Source organism: Clarias gariepinus, chromosome 7 (assembly GCF_024256425.1).
Source record: "Clarias gariepinus isolate MV-2021 ecotype Netherlands chromosome 7, CGAR_prim_01v2, whole genome shotgun sequence".
In the NCBI taxonomy this organism is placed as follows: Eukaryota; Metazoa; Chordata; class Actinopteri; order Siluriformes; family Clariidae; genus Clarias; species Clarias gariepinus.
Window position 1 is genome coordinate 39342415 of NC_071106.1, and position 19502 is coordinate 39361916.

At 38.0% G+C, this 19502-nt stretch overlaps 1 protein-coding gene across 1 annotated transcript; it reads left to right on the plus strand.

Moving 5' to 3' along the window:
• Positions 1–1707: 1707 nt before the first annotated feature.
• On the plus strand, positions 1708–17732 carry cd151l (CD151 antigen, like). Its single transcript, XM_053500575.1, has 8 exons — positions 1708–1901; positions 6195–6279; positions 10918–11109; positions 13749–13823; positions 13960–14064; positions 14170–14328; positions 16913–16999; positions 17169–17732. The coding sequence occupies exons 2-8, from the start codon at positions 6196–6198 to the stop codon at positions 17226–17228; spliced, it is 762 nt and encodes a 253-aa protein (XP_053356550.1). The 5' UTR covers positions 1708–1901; position 6195; the 3' UTR covers positions 17229–17732.
• Positions 17733–19502: the final 1770 nt, after the last annotated feature.

Consider the following 19502-nt stretch of genomic DNA (forward strand, 5'->3'; position numbering starts at 1 on the left):
ACCTCAGTATCAGTGGTGAGAAACTGACCGCGCTCAAGGACAATCTCCATACACACACACACACACACACACACACACACACACACACTGAGGAACTGAACACCTGCAAAGTAGTGGAATAAACAGATTTATAACACAGCGTTGCTGAATTCTGTATTATAATTAGTCAAAAGTTGTTGATTCATTTGTGTTTGTACTGAATATAAACACCATGTAATATTTATAGAAACAACAACAACAATAATAATAATAATAATAAAATTTTCTCAGTACACCATGGAAGTACACCCTGGACACGGTGCCAATCCATCACAGGGCACACACACACACACACACACACTTGTAACCTAATCTGCATGTCAGAGTATCCAGAGGAAACCCATCAAGCATGGGGAAAACATGCAAACTGCATAAACACAGCCAAGAGACGGAAATCGAACCCGGACCCTGGAGGTGCAAAGCCACAGTGCTAACCACTACAGCATTGTGCTGCCTCTTTGAACAATTCAATAATATAATAAAGCAACACCCTGAACAGGTAAAGCCAAATGTAAATGATAAAATTTCTGTTACACAAAAACCCAGAACATGCTCTCTTTTGTAGAATTCTAGTGTTATATAATAAATTAACATTTTCTAAATGTTATTACATCCTAATTTATAACATACAAACGTGTGATGTAAGTGATTAAAAACCAAAGGAACATTCCTTACACTGATTTTCCATTTATTAGTGTAAGTATGTGTTGGTGACACAGACAGTTTTGTGTGATGCTGCAACAAAGTCTGGCTGGACAGACAGACAGACAGACAGACAGACACGGAGGCAGATGGACAGACAGACAGACAGACGGACAGACAGACAGATGGACAGACAGACGGACAGACAGACAGACAGACGGACAGACGGACAGACGAACAGACAGACAGACAGACACGGAGGCAGATGGACAGACAGACAGACAGACGGACAGACAGACAGACGGACAGACAGACGGACAGACGGACAGACAGACACGGAGGCAGATGGACAGACAGACAGACAGACAGACAGACAGACAGACGGACAGACAGACGGACAGACAGACAGACGGACAGATGAACAGACAGATGTACAGACAGACGTACAGACAGACAGACAGACAGACGGACAGATGAACAGACAGACAGACAGACACGGAGGCAGATGGACAGAGAAATTTTTGGAAAATTTTGGGTTTTCTGGTATGCATAAAAATAGATAGATATAAAAAAGCGAGTTCTGACCAATGTACGGACAAAACCTCAATTTTATTCATATAGATACTTTATTGTTCTTTGTCTTTATGTTAATTAATATATTATACATTAATATTAATCATTGTATTCTCTTTTGTACTGTTTCAAGTTATTGAAAGAGGGGAGGAGCTCAATATTCTCATCATTAACACATAGTCATTTAATAAAATTACTGTAGATTTAGTGAAAGTAAAATATAAACTGAAAACATCTTTAACTACACAACGAAAAATCTGAAACACGGTTCGTTTTTCGGAGTCGATTCAGAGTCGGTTTATTAACATGTTCATGTCAAGTGATTCACTCCCTCAGTTTGACTGAGAAGGAGATGAGCCAATCACTTTCTGGGAGTGGGCGTATCCTCCATGTGACCACGCCCCCTTTGCCCGGGTCGGGGTGGGGCTGCGGGGTGGTGTGCAGAGCCGTGTACCTGAGCGGAGAGAGAGGGGTTTACTGTGTGTAACTCTGAGGGAGTTTAGGTCATTACTCCGCTTATTTTTTTACAGATCTTTACCAGAGGAAGGCTTTATTTACTTTAGTAAAAGTCTGTAAATATACTGGTTATTTATTTATTTGGACTGATCTTCCTCAGGACAGCTGCTGCCTCGCGCCTCATCTCTCAGGTAAGGAATCCGCTGCCTCGAGCTACAGCTCGCGCTCCGGCTAACGGCTTTAATGCTACCTAACGCCTCAGCTAACACCTCAGCTAACACCTAGGCTGACTACACGAGTTACTCGCGATTTGTAAATCTAATAAAACACAGGAATACGAGATGTTGATGATAATGATGATGAAGGTTGTAGTTTGAAGAGAAAACATTGACTCCGTTAGCAAGAAATCATTAGCGTTAGCGTTTTTCTTCTTCTACGTTTTTTTTTTATCTGACTCCGGCGATGATTGATCTACTCTTAGAAATAATTAGTCGAAGTAGTGTGTGTGTGTGTGAGAGAGAGAGAGAGAGAGAGATTTGAAGTTATTATTCATATACAATAGAATTACAATAAATTAATTTTCTTACATGTGGTCAGTTGACCAGTTTTCTGTCATTTATATTCATTTATATTCCAGTTTTCTGTCATTATATTAACGAAATTATAACTAACTAAACCTAAGAAATGTTATATATATATAGAGAGAGAATAAATAATGCACTATTACCTTTTTTCCTAGTTTAGTTTAGTTACTTAGTTACTTAATTAATTTTCTCACTTAAAACCCAAGCACAGCAATTAAACAATGCAAACTGATTTCTAATACAAGAGTTTAACATTTTCCTTTAAAGTAAATTAAACACATAGCTACATTGTTACTGAGCACTTTTATTTATCACTTTTATAATATCTAACTATTATTTCTAAACTTACAAAGCTTCTGCGCTCAGTACAGAATGGTTTATATCTGAGGCTGATCAGCCGATCACTGGTCACGGCCGGTCACACTGAAAACCAGACGATTTTGCTCACTGTCCGATTGACCGGCTCGTCTCTATTATAAAAGTAAAAATACTTTAAACAAAAAAAATCGTTTTTGGAGTCGGTGTGGCGATATGTGAATCATCACACAAAAGCTATCAGATTCAAACTGAATACATTTTTTCCCCATCTATAATGTGTATCTAAAATAGAAAATGTGTGTCACCTAAAACAAAGATGGTGTCATTTAAAAACTCATAGTTCAGTCACACATTTTTAATTAAATATTATTTTACTGATCAAAAAAGTAACATTTCAAGAAATGCACGAGGAATGACAAAAGTATTCTAATCTAAAACTTTGAGTTAATTAAACTGATGTGGTCTGTTACAGTTTGAGCTTTAAGACGATAACACATCACTGGACATGTTTTTTATCATTGCTTTTACATTAAACTTGGGACAAATAAACAAAACACCAAATTTACTTATCTTAAAAACACTTGTATACACGAACTGACCTTGCCTAAGGAATCTGAAAGTGAGCTTTAATCGGCTGGAATTTCTTTATTGCATCAGTAAGTTTTTAATCTTGTACAGCACCAATAAACTTTTATAAAATTAAAAAGTCAGATAAAAGAAGAAGACATGATAACATCTAACAATAAACCTTAATTCATCTTGCGTACTTTGTTTGTTTGTTTACTTTCTTGTTTATTTATTTGGCTCAATTTTTCGCTTTGTCATTTAGTCAGTTACTCCATTTTACCATTCTAGTGAAATTTTTATGTTTATTTTTCAAGATTTTATTCAGTTAATAAAAATTGCTTTGATGTTTGTTACAGTTTAGAGATTTTAGTGCATGTTTAAGGAAAATCTGTAATGGAATGGAAGATTTTATCAGCTTTAGTAAAATTCGTCGTCTTTTTCTTGTTCATCTTATTCTTATTAAATTGGTTAGAAGGTGTTGATTTATAATGGCTCTTGGTGTTGTTTCCATAGTAACGGCTCATGCATAAGGATGTGTAGAGTGCACTGCATTGCATGTATGAAAAGTTTTTAAAGGAAGAAGACGGCTATTATTTAAGATTTATGGAAGGAGTCTACAGTGTCAGTGTGAGCACACACTCAAGATTTCAAAACCTCACAAAACAACTTAGGCTGAGAAAACACATGAATAAATCTGACTCAAGTGGTTTGTGTGATTTTGGAAGGTACAGGGACTGCGTGTGTGTGTGTGTGTGTGTGTATGTGTGTGTAATGAGAAAGGGCTGTCTGGAAATGGAGTGAGCGGAGAGATGGTAAGACGGAGGGATATAGAAGAGGGGAAAATCCCTTTTCCACTCAGTAAAATCTGATAAAGTGTGACCTACAGTACAGTCACTCACACAGGGTGTGTTCTCATCAGGGGTGTATTCTCCTTAGGTGTGTGATCTCCTCAGGTGTGTATACGTCTAGACACACTGTAAACAGTTATTCTTTAAAGATCCAGACTCACAATAAGGATATACATAATCTCAGACTTACATCACTTCTACAAGTTTATTAAACGAGAGAGAGAGAGAGAGAGAGAGTAATCTGTGTTCCTTCAGGAATAATCATTTCAGCAATCTTTGATCTGCCTCAACTCGTTACTGAATTTACTCATCTGTTAGAGAGAAAGGGAGAGGAAAAGAGAGAGAGGGAGACTGCGTAATCTTTGATTTGCTTTAACCTGTTAGTGGATTTACTCATCCACAAAAGTAAAGTGCCGTCGTTATAACTAGGGATGCACCGAATGTTCGGCAACCGAAATTATTCGGCCGAAAATAGGCAAAAAAAGCACTTTCGGTGTTGTACTCCGAATGAGTAAAAAGGCAGAATAAATTTTGCCGAACAATGACGTTTTTAATGACGCGATCAAATAGTAACCCGCGCAGAGTGAGAGGCGCGCTTTATGCAGCAAACATGTCAGCAGTGTGGAAGCACTTTAAAGTCTCAGAGAAAGAGACAAAACCGGCCGTTTGCAGACACTGTTTTGCTGAATTGTCCAGGGGGGGTGCATCTGCAAAAACGTACAGCACGTAAGTTTAATTTATCACTTTAAATCAAGACACCCCGAACATCATGCAGAGTACGAGAAAGACACGGCGGCGGCTACGGCAACAGCAGCAGCGAATCCACATTTTTTGCACTATTTAATGCACATTTGTTGTTGTAGACATACAGAGTTAGATTCTTTCAGCAGTCAGTTATAGCCCTTACATAGGCTATTCAAGAAGGGGGGCTTCAAAGATGGCCAAATTAAAATATTTTTTTATTTTACTAATTTATTTATTTTAAGTTATATTGTGCTTTGTTTGTATAATATCTGCTGGAAAAGCAACACAAAATAGTAAAAAGCAAATTTTTACTATTTAATAAATAATTAATATAAATTGGCAAAATAAATGGAAAAAAATGCGAAACACCGCGTTCGGTATTCGGCCTTCGACCTTCGGCCAAGCATTTCATTATTATTCGGCTTTGGCCAAGAATTTCATTTCGGTGCATCCCTAGTTATAACACATATATAACTAATGAAGTTGATAATTTTTCCTCTCACAGCACGTCCTCGTGTGTTTCCTCTTTCAATTACAATTCGTAACATTTATCCGTGGTTTTTTTTTGTTGTTGTTTTTTTTGTTACAACTGATGTTGTGTTGGAAAGCTCACAGCTTTGCCTCTGACACTGGAGACTCCTTCCTTCAATATCTAATTAGAGAAAACCTCAGCAAAACACACAGCAACGAATAAATAAATCCCTCGACTGAGTCACACTTATCACACAGTGGTGAGATTGAATCACCATCTTTTATTTGTACAGAAGATTTTCATACAGCATAACCAAACAATTTATTTATATTAAGAAAAAAGATTGTAGCGCAAAAATGTCTTGTAAAATGCCTTTATGAGTAAAATCTGTGAGATGATGAAGTGTGTGAGGCTGCGAGGGGTTAACGAGTCATGCAGAGTTAACAAGGTGCTGCCAAGAGACTGTTATTTGCACTAAATTTGCACGCAAACGTAAAAGCACAGATTGTGTGTATGTGAGAACCAGGTGATCGTATACACAGATGAGTTTCCCCTTTTACTTGCGTCCTTACAGAAGAAATATCGGGCAGAGTGCATTTATTTATGAGCAAGGGTGAATATTGGCAGAACCGTGTTCTGCCAAACTAAATTATGAAGCTAGCAGTGTGTGTTTGAAACAGAATCCGGGGTGTGTAAATCCCTGTGAGTGAGGACCACGCACCCCGGGTTCTGTTCAGACACACCACACACTGCTAGCTTCGTTGGGGAAAGCCTGTGGTGGTGTGTGTGTGTGTGTGTGTGTGCGTGTGTGCGTGCGCGCGGTGCAAGAGTGAACACACTGCAAGGGATTTTGATTCACTTCGAATATGGTGTAAGTCAGAGGTTAGATATTTGAAGCAGCTCTCCTGTGTGTACGGTACCTCACCTTCCTCCCTCCTTGTCTCCTTTCAGCATGGGCGTAAACACAGAGAAGAAGGACCCGTGTGGCACGGTGTGCTTGAAATACCTTCTGTTCATGTTTAACTTCACCTTCTGGGTAAGTGTACCTGTGTGTCTGTGTGTGTGTGAGAGAGAGAGAGAGATATGTATATTTTATTAATTTATGAATTTTGAATGAATTTTATGAATATAAGATGGTGGACCGGTCCGTCCTGGTGCAGTTAGTTAGTTAATAATCTGTGTAGAAGGAAGTGAGCCACGCCACCTGGTTCACAATGATGTCACAGTACTAATATCTATGTTAACGTACAGCCTGAGCTGAGTATGTGTCTTGCGACCTAAGCAGCTGATATTTGGACCGTCAGCAGCGTCAGCCCGACGTCTCTCATCACTTTAATTTTACAGATTAGAGTGATGATGAGTTCCCCCCACAGAGGGGCGCTCTACATTCAGCACAGAATCAAGGGTAACACACAGGGGTTAAAGCTGTATCAGGTGTGTCTGATGCTCTGCTTTAGATGGGGGTCGTTTCAAAATGTTCTGTTAAAGTTTTGCTCGGGTTCTGTATCGGAACTCTGTATCGACAAGTGCCCAAGGTACCCTTGTGCTCATTCTGGCAAACAGTGCTAACTTTGGATCCATACTTGGATATTTTATTCTTATCTTCTTTCTTTCAAAGAACTGTAATTGGCATCATACACAAATACTTTTGAAACTTTTATTTAATAAAAAAAATTCTGGTGAGCTACCCGGTGGAGGGGAGGGGGGGTCACGATGGGCTCGGATTGGGCGGCGTGTGAGACAGATCACTGGGCGTGGCTGGTCATAATGAGCTCTGTCCTATTCTGCCATTAATCTCATTGAATGGTGCATCTTTAATCAGAACACATTTATCTATGGAGGCAGATCGGTCTCATAAATAATTCACACCCAAGACACGATTTTCACACGTAACCCAATTCACATGCGTAAAACACAATTCATGTGCACGAAAAAAATATATATTCACAAAAAAACACATTCACGTGCATAAAAAAATATACATATTCATAATATACAATTCACATATGTTCAACTGTGTAAATTTTTTTTAATGGTTAAAATATACGAGTGCATGTGCATGGGCTGTGCACGTGAAAAACCATTTACGTGTGTGAATATCGCTGGATTTGTGTGTGTGTATTTTTGAGACTTTCCTGACTCCAACGTGCCAGCAAAGTCTTAAAAATACGTCACTCGTACTCTTTAGCCAATCAGATGCGACCTCACCAATCACAGCCAAAAACCAATCACAGCCAAAAACCAATCACAGCCCTCCAAAAGCGCTCGAGTAGCTCAGCTTTGCACACCTTTTGCGCAGTCTGAGTTAATTACAACGGAAATCAAGTTTTACCGACTTCAACCAAGAACAGGATGGACGTCTAAGTTATTACTTTATTTCATAATGTTTCATTAATGAACTTCCCCGAAACACACCACCTTCATTACATGTTTCTTACAGTTTTTCTCACAATTTAGGAATCTCTCCAGCAGTACTGTACATTCTTTAATGACTTCATGATGGTTTGGTTCATGTCTTGGAGAGACACAGCCACTGAACATTGACTACCTACTTTTAATTTGCAGACAGGAGCTGGTGGTTATTGGTGCCTCATACAGCGTCAGTGGATCAGACATTATATATATTATATATATATTATATATATATATATGCACTACCGTTTAAAAGTTTGGGGTCACTTTTTAACTCCATGATCGTTCCTGATTTTTATTTCTTTCTACATTGTAAAGGAATGCTGAAGGCGTTCAAAAAATGCATTAATCTCCTTTGAACAGTTAATGGTGAGATGTTTCCGCTACTTCTGCTCTGTAAAGACTTTATAACGCCTCTAATCTGAGTTGCCGTTATTTGGTCATTTTTCAGGCTGATAACTCTAAATGAACTGAGCAGGTTTTGGCCTCGCCCTCCTGGGATGGCTTTCATGAGAGCCAGTTTCATTATGGTGCTTAACGGATTTTGCAAATGCACTTGACAATACTGTTCTTGCAAGAACTATTACAGAAAGGCTGACCTCTGTGTCTTAAAATAACAACTAATTGTTGTTTTTCTTGTTGTTACGTAATTATCTAATTCCATATGTGTTATTTTATAGTTTTGAAATCCCCAGTATTGCTGGTACTGGGGAACTGGTAGTATCTTAACGACCATTCCACAGGTGCATGTTAATTAATTGATTATGGTTAATTGAACATGCATGGAAAACATTGTTAAAACCCTTTACAATGAAGATCTGTAAAGTTATTTGGATTTTTACAACATTATTGTTGAAATACACAGTCCTGAAAAAGGGACGTTTCTTTTTTTGCTGAGTATATTATATATATATATATATATATATATATAAGTTTTGCCAGCTGCTATGTAATGCTGGTGTTATTTTATTTTATCAATTAACTCTTGTTACCTGTTGAAACAGTCTTTTATAATTATTGATAATTCACTCCCAGCTGCATGAATGGATAAATGGGGAGCCATGATTTTTTATTCTTTACACTAAACTTAATTTTCCCACAAGACTCAAGGCTTTACTTATTATTACGGGATAAATCAACATTTTTAACTAATTCATTATTCGTTCATTATTGTTCATTATTTTCTGTAATGTACTGATAAACATTAGACTTGCATATATTTTAGATTCATTACACACAACTGAAGTAGTTCAAGCCTTTTATTGTTTTAATATTGATGATTTTGGCATACAGCTCATGAAAACCCAAAATTCCTATCTCAAAAAATTAGCATATCATGAAAAGGTTCTCTAAACGAGCTATAAACCTAATCATCTGAAACAACTAATTAACTCTTAACACCTGCAAAAGATTCCTGAGGCTTTTAAAAAAAAACCAGCCTGGTTCATTACTCAAAACCGCAATCATGGGTAAGACTGCCGACCTGACTGCTGTCCAGAAGGCCATCATTGACACCCTCAAGCAAGAGGGTGAGACACAGAAAGAAATTTCGGAACGAATAGGCTGTTCCCAGAGTGCTGTATCAAGGCACCTCAGTGGGAAGTCTGTGGGAAGGAAAAAGCATGGCAGAAAACGCTGCACAACGAGAAGAGGTGACCGGACCCTGAGGACGATTGTGGAGAAGGACCGATTCCAGACTTTGGGGGACCTGCGGAAGCAGTGGACTGAGTCTGGAGTAGAAACATCCAGAGCCACCGTGTACAGGCGTGTGCAGGAAATGGGCTACAGGTGCCGCATTCCCCAGGTCAAGCCACTTTTGAACCAGAAACAGCGTCAGAAGCGCCTGACCTGGGCTACAGAGAAGCAGCACTGGACTGTTGCTCAGTGGTCCAAAGTACTTTTTTCGGATGAAAGCAAATTTTGCATGTCATTCGGAAATCAAGGTGCCAGAGTCTGAAGGAAGACTGGGCTGAGGGAAATGCCAAAATGCCTAAAGTCCAGTGTCAAGTACCCACAGTCAGTGATGGTCCGGGGTGCCATGTAAGCTGCTGGTATTGGTCCACTGTGAGACTGTTCGTGAAACTATTTAATAATACCTATAATTGACAATCACTCTTTGGCTCAGTGACTGGCTTTGCAAGCTTTAATCCATTATGTTATACACATTTGAGCTGTTAATAAAATAACAGCAAATCTAGTGGTAAAATAGAAAACCCTGTGACCCATAGAAACATCTATTCTCCAAATTAAAAACTGTAATTGTCTTGATTGACAAACAAGTAATGAGGGTGAAGTGTTTATAAAGATGATAAAGTGGTTAACTGTCTTATTTTCGGCAAAGTTCATTAATTAAACATTATGAAATAAAGTAATAACTTCGACGTGCATCCTGTTCTTGGTTAGAGTCTGTAAAATTTGATTTCCGTTGTAATTAACTCAAAAGGTTTGCAAAGCTGAGCTACTGTAGTGTTCTTGGAGGGCTGTGATTGGTTGAATGGTGAGGTCGCATCTGATTGGCTAGAGAATACGAGTGACATATTTTTGATTTTTATCAAAAATACACACACAAATCCAGCGATATTCACACACGTAAATGGTTTTTCACATGCACAGCCCATGATGCACTCGTCAATTTTAAACATTCAAATTTTTTTACACAGTTGTACATATGTGAATTGTATAACGTAAATATGTATATATTTTTTATGCACGTGAAGGTGTTTTTTTGTGAATATATATTTTTTTCGTGCACATGAATTGGGTTTTACGCATGTGAATTGGGTTACGCACGTGAACATTGTGTCTTGGGTGTGAATTATTTATGAGACCGATCTGCCTCCATATTTATCCTACTAATGCACAGAACAAACTTCTAATTTGTTGGAATGAAAACCTGCACACACACACACACATACTCCGGCCCTTTTTGGAGACGACTTGACGCCTCTGTTCTTATGCCTGTCTAGTTAAGTACTCGTATATAACGAGATCATTTGAAAACTGCAATTGGAAATTAATTCCAATTAAATTAATTATTTTTATCTAGACTCAGACATGACCAAAATGAGATTCTAGACTTTTTAATCCTTAGAACACACGTTTGTCACATTATATAAAGAACTGATTTTATTTACGTTGGCTCCACCCACTAATTTGCACCTGTAAAGCACACTCCTCCTAAGATGAAGGCAGTAAATTAGCTTTTACTTTTTTTCCTGATTTTATGCACATTTAAAAAACACGTCTTTCTCTGCCCTCCTAGCTGGCAGGAGGCGGTGTTTTGGCTGTAGGATTGTGGACACTGGTAAAGAAGAGCGACTACATCAGCCTGTTGTCCTCTAGGATCTACGCAATCTCGGCCTACATCCTATGCCTGGCTGGGGTCATCGTCATGATAACGGGGGTTCTGGGCTGCTGTGCCACCTTTAAGGAGAGAAGACGACTTCTAAGAGTGGTGAGACCTGAAACACACACACAAAATTAAATGGACATATTTTTAAACATGAAATGAGTTTTATTGACCAGATTATTATTATTAGAGATCATTCTTATGACTGGATCAGGAAGCTGTTGCAGCTATAATGGATCACATGATCACGTGTTAAGTAATTTATGAAAATTTTGTCCATGAAAACTGGTAGATTGTGCTTTGAAGGGTTTCAGTCACTTCCTCATGTTGGGCTAAAATAAATCAGACTCTGCTCTGACTAGGTCCGTGTGTTTTAATAGATTTTTTGCATTATCAGTTTTTCAGTCCAGAATTGAATTCACACTTTTTTAATTATTTAGGTAAACTTACAAATGTGGTCTAAAATTGACAAACCCCTTAAAATACACCAAATCCTTCGAGGAAAATATAAACCGCATCTATCTTTTGCAAATATGTGAGAGTATAGCTTATTCTTCTGTGTAGTCTTTCTTTGACTTTATGAGCATGTGGTCCAATACCGCCTCTTACTGGATTTAAGTATGGCGCACAGGAAAACCAGTGTCACTTTGTTCAGGACAAAAGATTCACACCATCAAAAAGCATTAAGGTGCTTATTAGAGACTTTTAGTAGTTTTTAATCCTTTAAAACCTGTCAGACAACTGGCATTTTTCTATTTCTCTATCCGTTTCCACAATGAGTGATCATCACCTGGTGAAAATTAGCGCTGAAAGGATGGGCGAAGGAAGTCAGGAGAGTGTGAACTGCTCCTACCACACTGCGAAAACACTAAAGAGATTTGAAATGTCTGGAATGGGGATAACTTTGTAAAAGAAATGTGGTCGGGGAAAAAAAACAATTATGAGTGGTGCTCACTTAAACGTATGGTAACCACAGTGCGATGAGAACTCACAGGATTGGGACTAAACAGCTGTGTGTCCATAAGAAAACCACTTGTAATTAGAATTAAGCATTAGTTTGCTAGAGAGCATAAAGAATGGACTTTGGAGTGATAGAAAAAAAGTCATGTGACCTGATGAATCCAGATTGAGCCTATTCCAGGGTGATGGGCGTGTCAGGTTAAGAAGGGAAGGACATGAAACGATGCTCCCATCATGCATAGTGTCCTCTGTACAAGCCTCTGGAGACAGTGTTATGATCAGTTACTCAGGTCTAGACTCAGCAACGTTATGGGGCAATAAAATAAAGTCAGCTGACCACCTGAATGTACTGAATCACCAGGTTATCAAATCTATGGAGGGTTTCATCTTCCCTGATGTTACAGGCATATTGCAGGAGAGTTTGGTTCTGTGAGCATGAGAAATAATTTTCACACGTTGACTGGACATCACATACAGGATGTGCTTTAATCATAGCTAATGGAGGTTAAATGAAGTGTGTGTTACTCTCAGTTTTTTTGGCCAGGCGGTCATAAAATTCCGTACTGCTCTGAGGCGAGGGCGTTAATCACATGTATAAGTAGCTCTTACTAACCGCAGAGGAAAATACTGAAAACAAAGAGGAAGAATCATCTGATCTTGCAGAATCATTAACCAAACGAGACAATTGGCTCTTTGTCTTCACTGAATTTTTGTATTTTGGGTTGAAAGTTGACAAAATAGTTTGTATTATTACGAAGAACTGAAGAACTTGGTAGTAAAGTAATGTTTTTGGATTTACAGAAAGACCCAAACTGAGCCGTTTCTGTTTATATATTCGCAAATCATTAATAATGGGAGTAAGTTTATATTAGAGGTCTTTCTCTAGTTCTCGCTCTCTCTCTTTGTTTCTACATTAGACATTTTAGGCAGGTCACGGCAGGTAGAAATATGCGTCTCGCTGTCCCTGCACATGTTCTTGCTAGTTCAGACAAATGGGTTTTGCCTTACACACACAAACAGAGAGAGAGAAAGAAAGAAAGAGTGAAATTAGTGAGTCAGAGCTGAGAGCTGAAATTGTACACGTCGGTATTCAGATCTCAGATGTGAGTATAGATGATATGTGAGTCAGCCACTAGGGGGCGGAGCTTGTCTGAACCAGAGAGGCGAATCTAATTAGGTAACACAAGCATAATCTGGTGCGATTGAGGAGCAGTTTGAAGTCCGGCGCCACCGCAATGTCTTTGTCAGGTTAACTTTAATAATTAAAAAAGAGTTTTATTCAAACAATGAATATATAAAATATCTTACAATACATAGGGCGTGTTAGTGAAGTGAAAATAATTTGCAAACATAAAATAAAAACAATATGGTTTTCAATAATCCTGCAGTCTCTCCTTCTCTCTCCTGATTCAAAAACAAGCTTCCTAAAAGGCTGTTGTGAGCTGTAAGTGCTGTAAGCCCTCTTGTGGTTAACAATTTAATAGCCACAGAGAAATTAAAATTTTCAGACGTGAAAAAAGTAAAAAAAAAAAAATGCATGTAATTAAAATGCATAGTATTTTTTTTTTTTTTACAATTAGTCAATTACAATTAATTGCTAATCAATCAAGAGTAATCATTAACATGCCTAATTAACACGAGTCTTACAGTACATGAGGTTGTTCCCCCCCCCCAAAAAAAAACAGGAAACACATCTTAACCTGAGACAAGGCTCATTTCCAGACAGTGTTTGTTTTTAGTCACATCGACCAAGTAATTTGTTGTTTGTCTCTGTACTGTTTTAGTATTTCGTCCTGCTGCTTTGCATCTTTCTCCTGGAGATCCTGGCTGGAGTTTTGGCCTACATCTACTACCAGCAGGTAACGTCCCACATCTGCTCTTATCACAATGTTTAGTTTTTTTTTTTAACAAAACACCAGCGCTAGATGTATTTGAGATGTTTAGAGATTTTCTTTTGAAGCTAGTATATTACAAAATCTAACCCAATGTGTCCAGCTGAGTGATGAGCTGAAGAACAACCTGAAGAACACCATGGTGAACAAATACAAGCAGCCGGACCAAGACCACATCACACAGGCTGTGGATAAATTACAGCAAGAGGTAAAAAAAATATATATTAATTGTTGGTTTTAATTGTGGAGCAGTGTGAACATTAGTGATGGTTTTATTTGTTTTATTTGATCGTTTGTTTCACTTCTCTTGCAGTTTAAATGCTGTGGCAGCAACAACTCAACAGATTGGAACGAGAGCGTTTGGGTCCGCGCCGGTGAGTCAGAGATGAGAGAGGTACCAGACAGCTGCTGTAAGACTCAGACGGACGGGTGTGGACGCAGAGTCCATCCCTCTAACATTTACAAAGTGGAGGTGAGGGGACACAGGAGAGTTTCTTTGGCTTTTCTCTCCGAAAAACAATCACTATATTTTTGTCCAGCAAGGGGCAGCGATGGCACTCATGATCTTAGGTCAGAGCTGCAAACTGTTTGTCCATTTGAAATTGTTGTTAGTGAGTTTGTTACATGGCTATGGATCTGGAAGGACTGCGTTGGTGTTTTGAACACAATTAATAATCAGGTAGATTTTTGTCTGTTCAAAAGCAGCACTTGGATTTAGCTAACACGCTAAATGCCTCTGTGAGTTAAATATTATGTTCATCAGCGCTGAGATGAGATGAGATTCTTTGTTTCGTTGTTTTTTTAGGACGTAATTTCTAAATGTGTAACACAGCGTAAAATAAGAACCATTCTGCAGGACCCTGTGCACCCAGTGGTTTAAACATTGTATTCTGAAGGAGGTGCCGCGTATCAGGATGATAATGCACCAATACACACAGCAAGACTGGTGACAGAGTGGTTTGATGAACATGGAAGTGAAGTTGAACATCTCCCATGGCCTGCACAGTCACCAGATCTAAATATTATTGAGCCACTTTTGGGTGTTTTGGAGGAGCGAGTCAGGACCGTTTTCTCCATCAGCATCAAGTAGTGACCTGGCCACTATGTTTTTGCTATTATTGGATGGTGGACGCTGCACGCCCCACCAGGTCACCATGGTTAACAATGGAAGAAAAATAATTTCAAGCATCACCCTCCTTTTAAAGTGCCCCAATTATGCCATTTTAAAGGTTGCTAATATTATGCAAATATGTTACGGAGTGACGTGGATCCGTAACAGAGTAAAAATAGATTTGTTAACGACTAGTTTGGGCGAATGTGAGCCGATCCTTTTTTTTAATAGACAAAAACTCTTTATTATTCATTTATCATGCACTGTCAGCATCACAGATAGTGCAGATAGTTTATGTTCACATACAGCTACATGACACTGCATGAAAGAAAATATTTGAAAAAGCATAATAGTGGCACTTTAACATGTCAAGTCTGCCATTCTGACCAAATCAGCTTGAAATAATGATCTCCAGCTTTGTGCCCATCAACATTCTCACCTGAGTTAACAAGACGATTACTGAAATGATCTCAGCAGGTCCTTTAATGACAGCAATGAAATGCAGTGGAAAGGTTTTTTGGGATTAAGTTTTGGGGCAAAGAAGGACCATGCAATTCATCTGATCACTCTTCATAACATTCTGGAGTGAAATTAATTATGAAAATTATGAAAATTGCTATTATAAAAACTTAAGCAGCAACTTTTCCAATTTCCAATATTTATGTAATTCTCAAAACTTTTGGCCACTACTGTACTTGAGTAAAGGCAGAAATACTCTTTTAGGCAGAGAGACTTTTTTTTTACTCTAAAAAGTCATGCCTTTACATGTGTACTTAAGTAAAAGTACAAAAGTACTAATCTTCAAATCTACTTAATTATCAAAAGTGCAGAGCTTTTTTTAGATTACAGTAGTCTAAAGCCCAATCCCAATTCTACCCCTTACCCCTTTCCCTACCCCTTCCCCTACCCCTCGCCCCTTCCCCTTGTCCCTTGAAACGAAGTGGAAAGGGGAAGGGTTAAAATATTTCCCCTAAGAAATGGGACACCACTACAACACTGTTATACGTCATCATACGTATCCGTTCATTTACATGTACACATACAGTATGGCCGTAAGCAAAACAAACAATGCGTTATCAAAAGTTTGGCAAACTGCCGTGCTACTGAACTTTCATATTTGTTTGTAGCATGTAGTAAAGTGTATATGACATAAAAATATATTTTTGTAATATTGCGCAATCGGCGCTATCCGCTAGCAAACTTTAGCGGTTTTTTTTGCAAACGTTTTTTTACAAAACATCACCATAAACACAAACACAAGACTAAAATTAATATACATATAATAAAAACTTGTCATAAAAATCCTTATTAATGGCAAAAAATCTTTAAATTTACGGGTCTGCTTGCTCGAGTGAGCGGCCATCTTGAAAATTTCGTTAGCCCTTCGTTTGAAGTGAGGTCCCGAAAAATCTTCGTTTCGAGGGCTATCTGGCCCTTTCCCTTAGCCCTACCCCTCCAACCAAAAGAGAAATGAGACACCCCTACCCCTTCACGTGAACGCGCCAAACGGAGGGGTAGGGCTAAGTGTAGGGGTAAGGGGTAGAATTGGGATTCACCTTAAGTCATAGAAACACAGTCTCCTCTCTCAATCGTGCATATTACCCAGCAGGTGGCGATATTATGGCTTCTAATACTACATACCAATATGGTTACATAATGCAACACCATGCAATATAGTGAAGTACTGTAGAAATGACTGAGGTCTACTGTAGGATGTAGTGGAGTAAAAATAAAAGGTATCCACTAATAAATCAAACTACCCAAGTAAAATACTGACATGTGCAAACTCTACTTAAGTATGGTACCAAAGTAAATGTATGTAGTTACTTTCTATCTCTGCTTTTAGTTATTAAATAGATTAATTTTGATGGTTAAAATGTATCTGAGGTCTAATAAAAAGACTAATAAAGTATTCTTTTTGTTTTGTTCTCCTTTCTGTTATCAGGGTGGCTGCATTGTGAAGCTGGAGAACTTCATTATGGACCACTTGAAGCTGATTGGTGCTGTGGGAGTGGGCGTGGCTTGTGTACAGGTGAGAGATTTATTTATTTATTTATTGGTGCTTATCCAACAATCCATGCAGCATGCTGGTAATAAAGGTCAGGGAGCTAACAGACACTTCATTACGTGATTGTGTTGTTTCATTGGAGTTGGTTTATGATTGTAATGATGTGTGTGTGTGTGTGTGTTTTGTCTTTCAGATCGTGGGGATGGTTTTCACCTGCTGCCTCTACAGAAGCCTAAAAGCAGAGCCGTACTGAGCTGTAGTTTTAGTTTAGCCTACAAAACGTTATCACACACACACACTGATACAAGAAAGGGATGTTTGTGATTATAAAAGTGCCTTATATGTAGAGAAGACTTGAAATTCTCAAACTCCCTTCAAGTAACAGACGGTTGTATTTAACGTAACGTTGTCCTGCGTAACCTGTAGCTCGTTAGAGTGGCTTCCAGTGAAATAAGGAATTTCATCAACCCTTTAATGACTGACTACTTTTTTCATGTACAATATCCAATATACTGGATATTTATCATTTGTTATTTTTGTATAATTTAAAGCATTTTTAAATTTTTTTGTTCCTGATTGTTTTTTGTTTGCTGGAGACGTCTGAGCATTTCTAGTCCTTGTTTGTCAACAAAAGTTGTGTTCTGCAGCTTTATTTGTATTGGTGTTAAGACCAAGATAGGAATTTTAATTAATCATGATTTTGTAGAAATCGTTATAATTTGTATTGTTTAATCCTGACATTTCATTTCATTTTGTTTAATTTCAATACCAGCAAAAATAAACACACTGATTTGTTTAACACACAGCCTGTTAGTGGTGCACCTGTTCAACTGCATTTAACACAGATTGTAAAAATTTCCATAACTGTGGGGCTTTGTAAGGAAAAGTTCTGCCCCGTTGGTAGTTCATTCAGTACCACCAAATAAACTGCAACTTTTGATTGCAGTAGCCGCATCATAAGACACTAGCAGTTCACTCTAATCTAAATTTAGGTATCCAGACAGTAAGGTGTTATAGTAGTCCAATCCAAAAGTAACAAAAGCCTGGAGTACTATTTCTGCATTATGTAGTGATATTATATTTCTCATATTGTGTTCCAAGTACCAGAACTTTAATCTTGTCAGAAAGTTAATTAGCATCCATTGTCTAATGTTCTTCACACAATGCTCAACTTTATTAAGCTGGCTTTTCTCATCCAGGTTTGCTGAGACATATAACTTATACCACGCTTACGAATTATGGTACTCAAAGGAATAATTTAGAGAGAAAAAGCAGCGGGCCTAAAACAGAACCTTGTTGAACACCAAACCTTCCTTTACAATTTACATCTACAAAGCCATAATGATTTGTCAAATAAGACAGATTGACAAAAGAGGTCCAATCCCTTAAATCCTACAACTTTTTTTTTTAATCTAGAACAGTAGAACAGTAAGAATCTTCTACAGATAACAGGTTCCAGCCAGGGGGAGTCATGGGGACATCTCAGAGGCCTTTTTTTCTCTTTGTAAAACAACAAGAGGAGCATAAAAAAAAAATCAGAAACTGGTGTACTGTTTTCACATCGGTTCACTTAAACTTATATAAAAGTTTAAATGATGAAAAAATCAGAACATGGTCTTTACCAGTTTAACAAGTGAAGTGAGGGTGCTGTTTAAGAAAGCTAGAGAATTTAGTTTTTTGATCACCTTCACCATGTCCACGGGATTTTTTGAACTTTACACCTGGTGTCTAATTTGTTTGAGGTTGTTTTATCTGTATCCTCAGTGTTTATTTAGTCTTTGCCTGATTCTTTACATATGTGACTTCACAGCTGACCTCAACAACTTAAAAAAAATGAATAAATGGTGTACCGATTTTGCTGTGAGACATTTGTGACAATGTATGGAGATTTACACTGGACTGGTGTTTAGGAACTTTGCTGAAAAACTTTATGTAGTTGCAAAAAAAAATGTTGGAGACCCATACTCAGACACTCCAGAGCAGAGACGGAATCGCTCCTTTGTATTTTCCTGTTGGCGCTGGGTCGTGATGTGGTGTGGTTTTTCATCTTTAATAATAATTTTTAACTTGATATGATGCTCAGTCATTTTGCAAACAATACAACAAATTCCTGTTTAAAATGTCGACCTGGCCAGATGCGGAGGGTCACCTGAGATAAAAACAACACACAAATGGTTAAACCTTTCGGGCCATTTTTCTTCGGCTTGTCTTGCCTTATTTACGTAACATGCAAAGTCTTCGACATGAATCTTAATCCACAGGTAGTCTGAGAGCACACCCGGGATCTTTTATCATTTGAATAGTAGGATTGTTAAATTGTAATTTACCTGTTTTTCCGCAACATCTTGTTTACACCAGGACTGATTTACATTTACACCAAACTCTATTTAGACTACGCTTACATCACATATCACTCGGAGTATTTTATAATAAACAATAAAGCTTTGATATTTACATTTTGTGATTTTTTTTTATTATTGTTTCATCTTTTACAAAGGAGCTCAGAATGAAACCTACAGATAAATTA

Excerpts from the sequence above, each read along its gene's own strand:
- cd151l (XM_053500575.1), top strand. The coding sequence starts at position 6,196 with ATGGGCGTAAACACAGAGAAGAAGGACCCGTGTGGCACGGTGTGCTTG. Across the intron at positions 6,280-10,917 it reads TGTTTAACTTCACCTTCTGG|CTGGCAGGAGGCGGTGTTTT; the intron begins GTAAGTGTACCT and ends CTGCCCTCCTAG. Across the intron at positions 14,065-14,169 it reads TGGATAAATTACAGCAAGAG|TTTAAATGCTGTGGCAGCAA; the intron begins GTAAAAAAAATA and ends CTTCTCTTGCAG.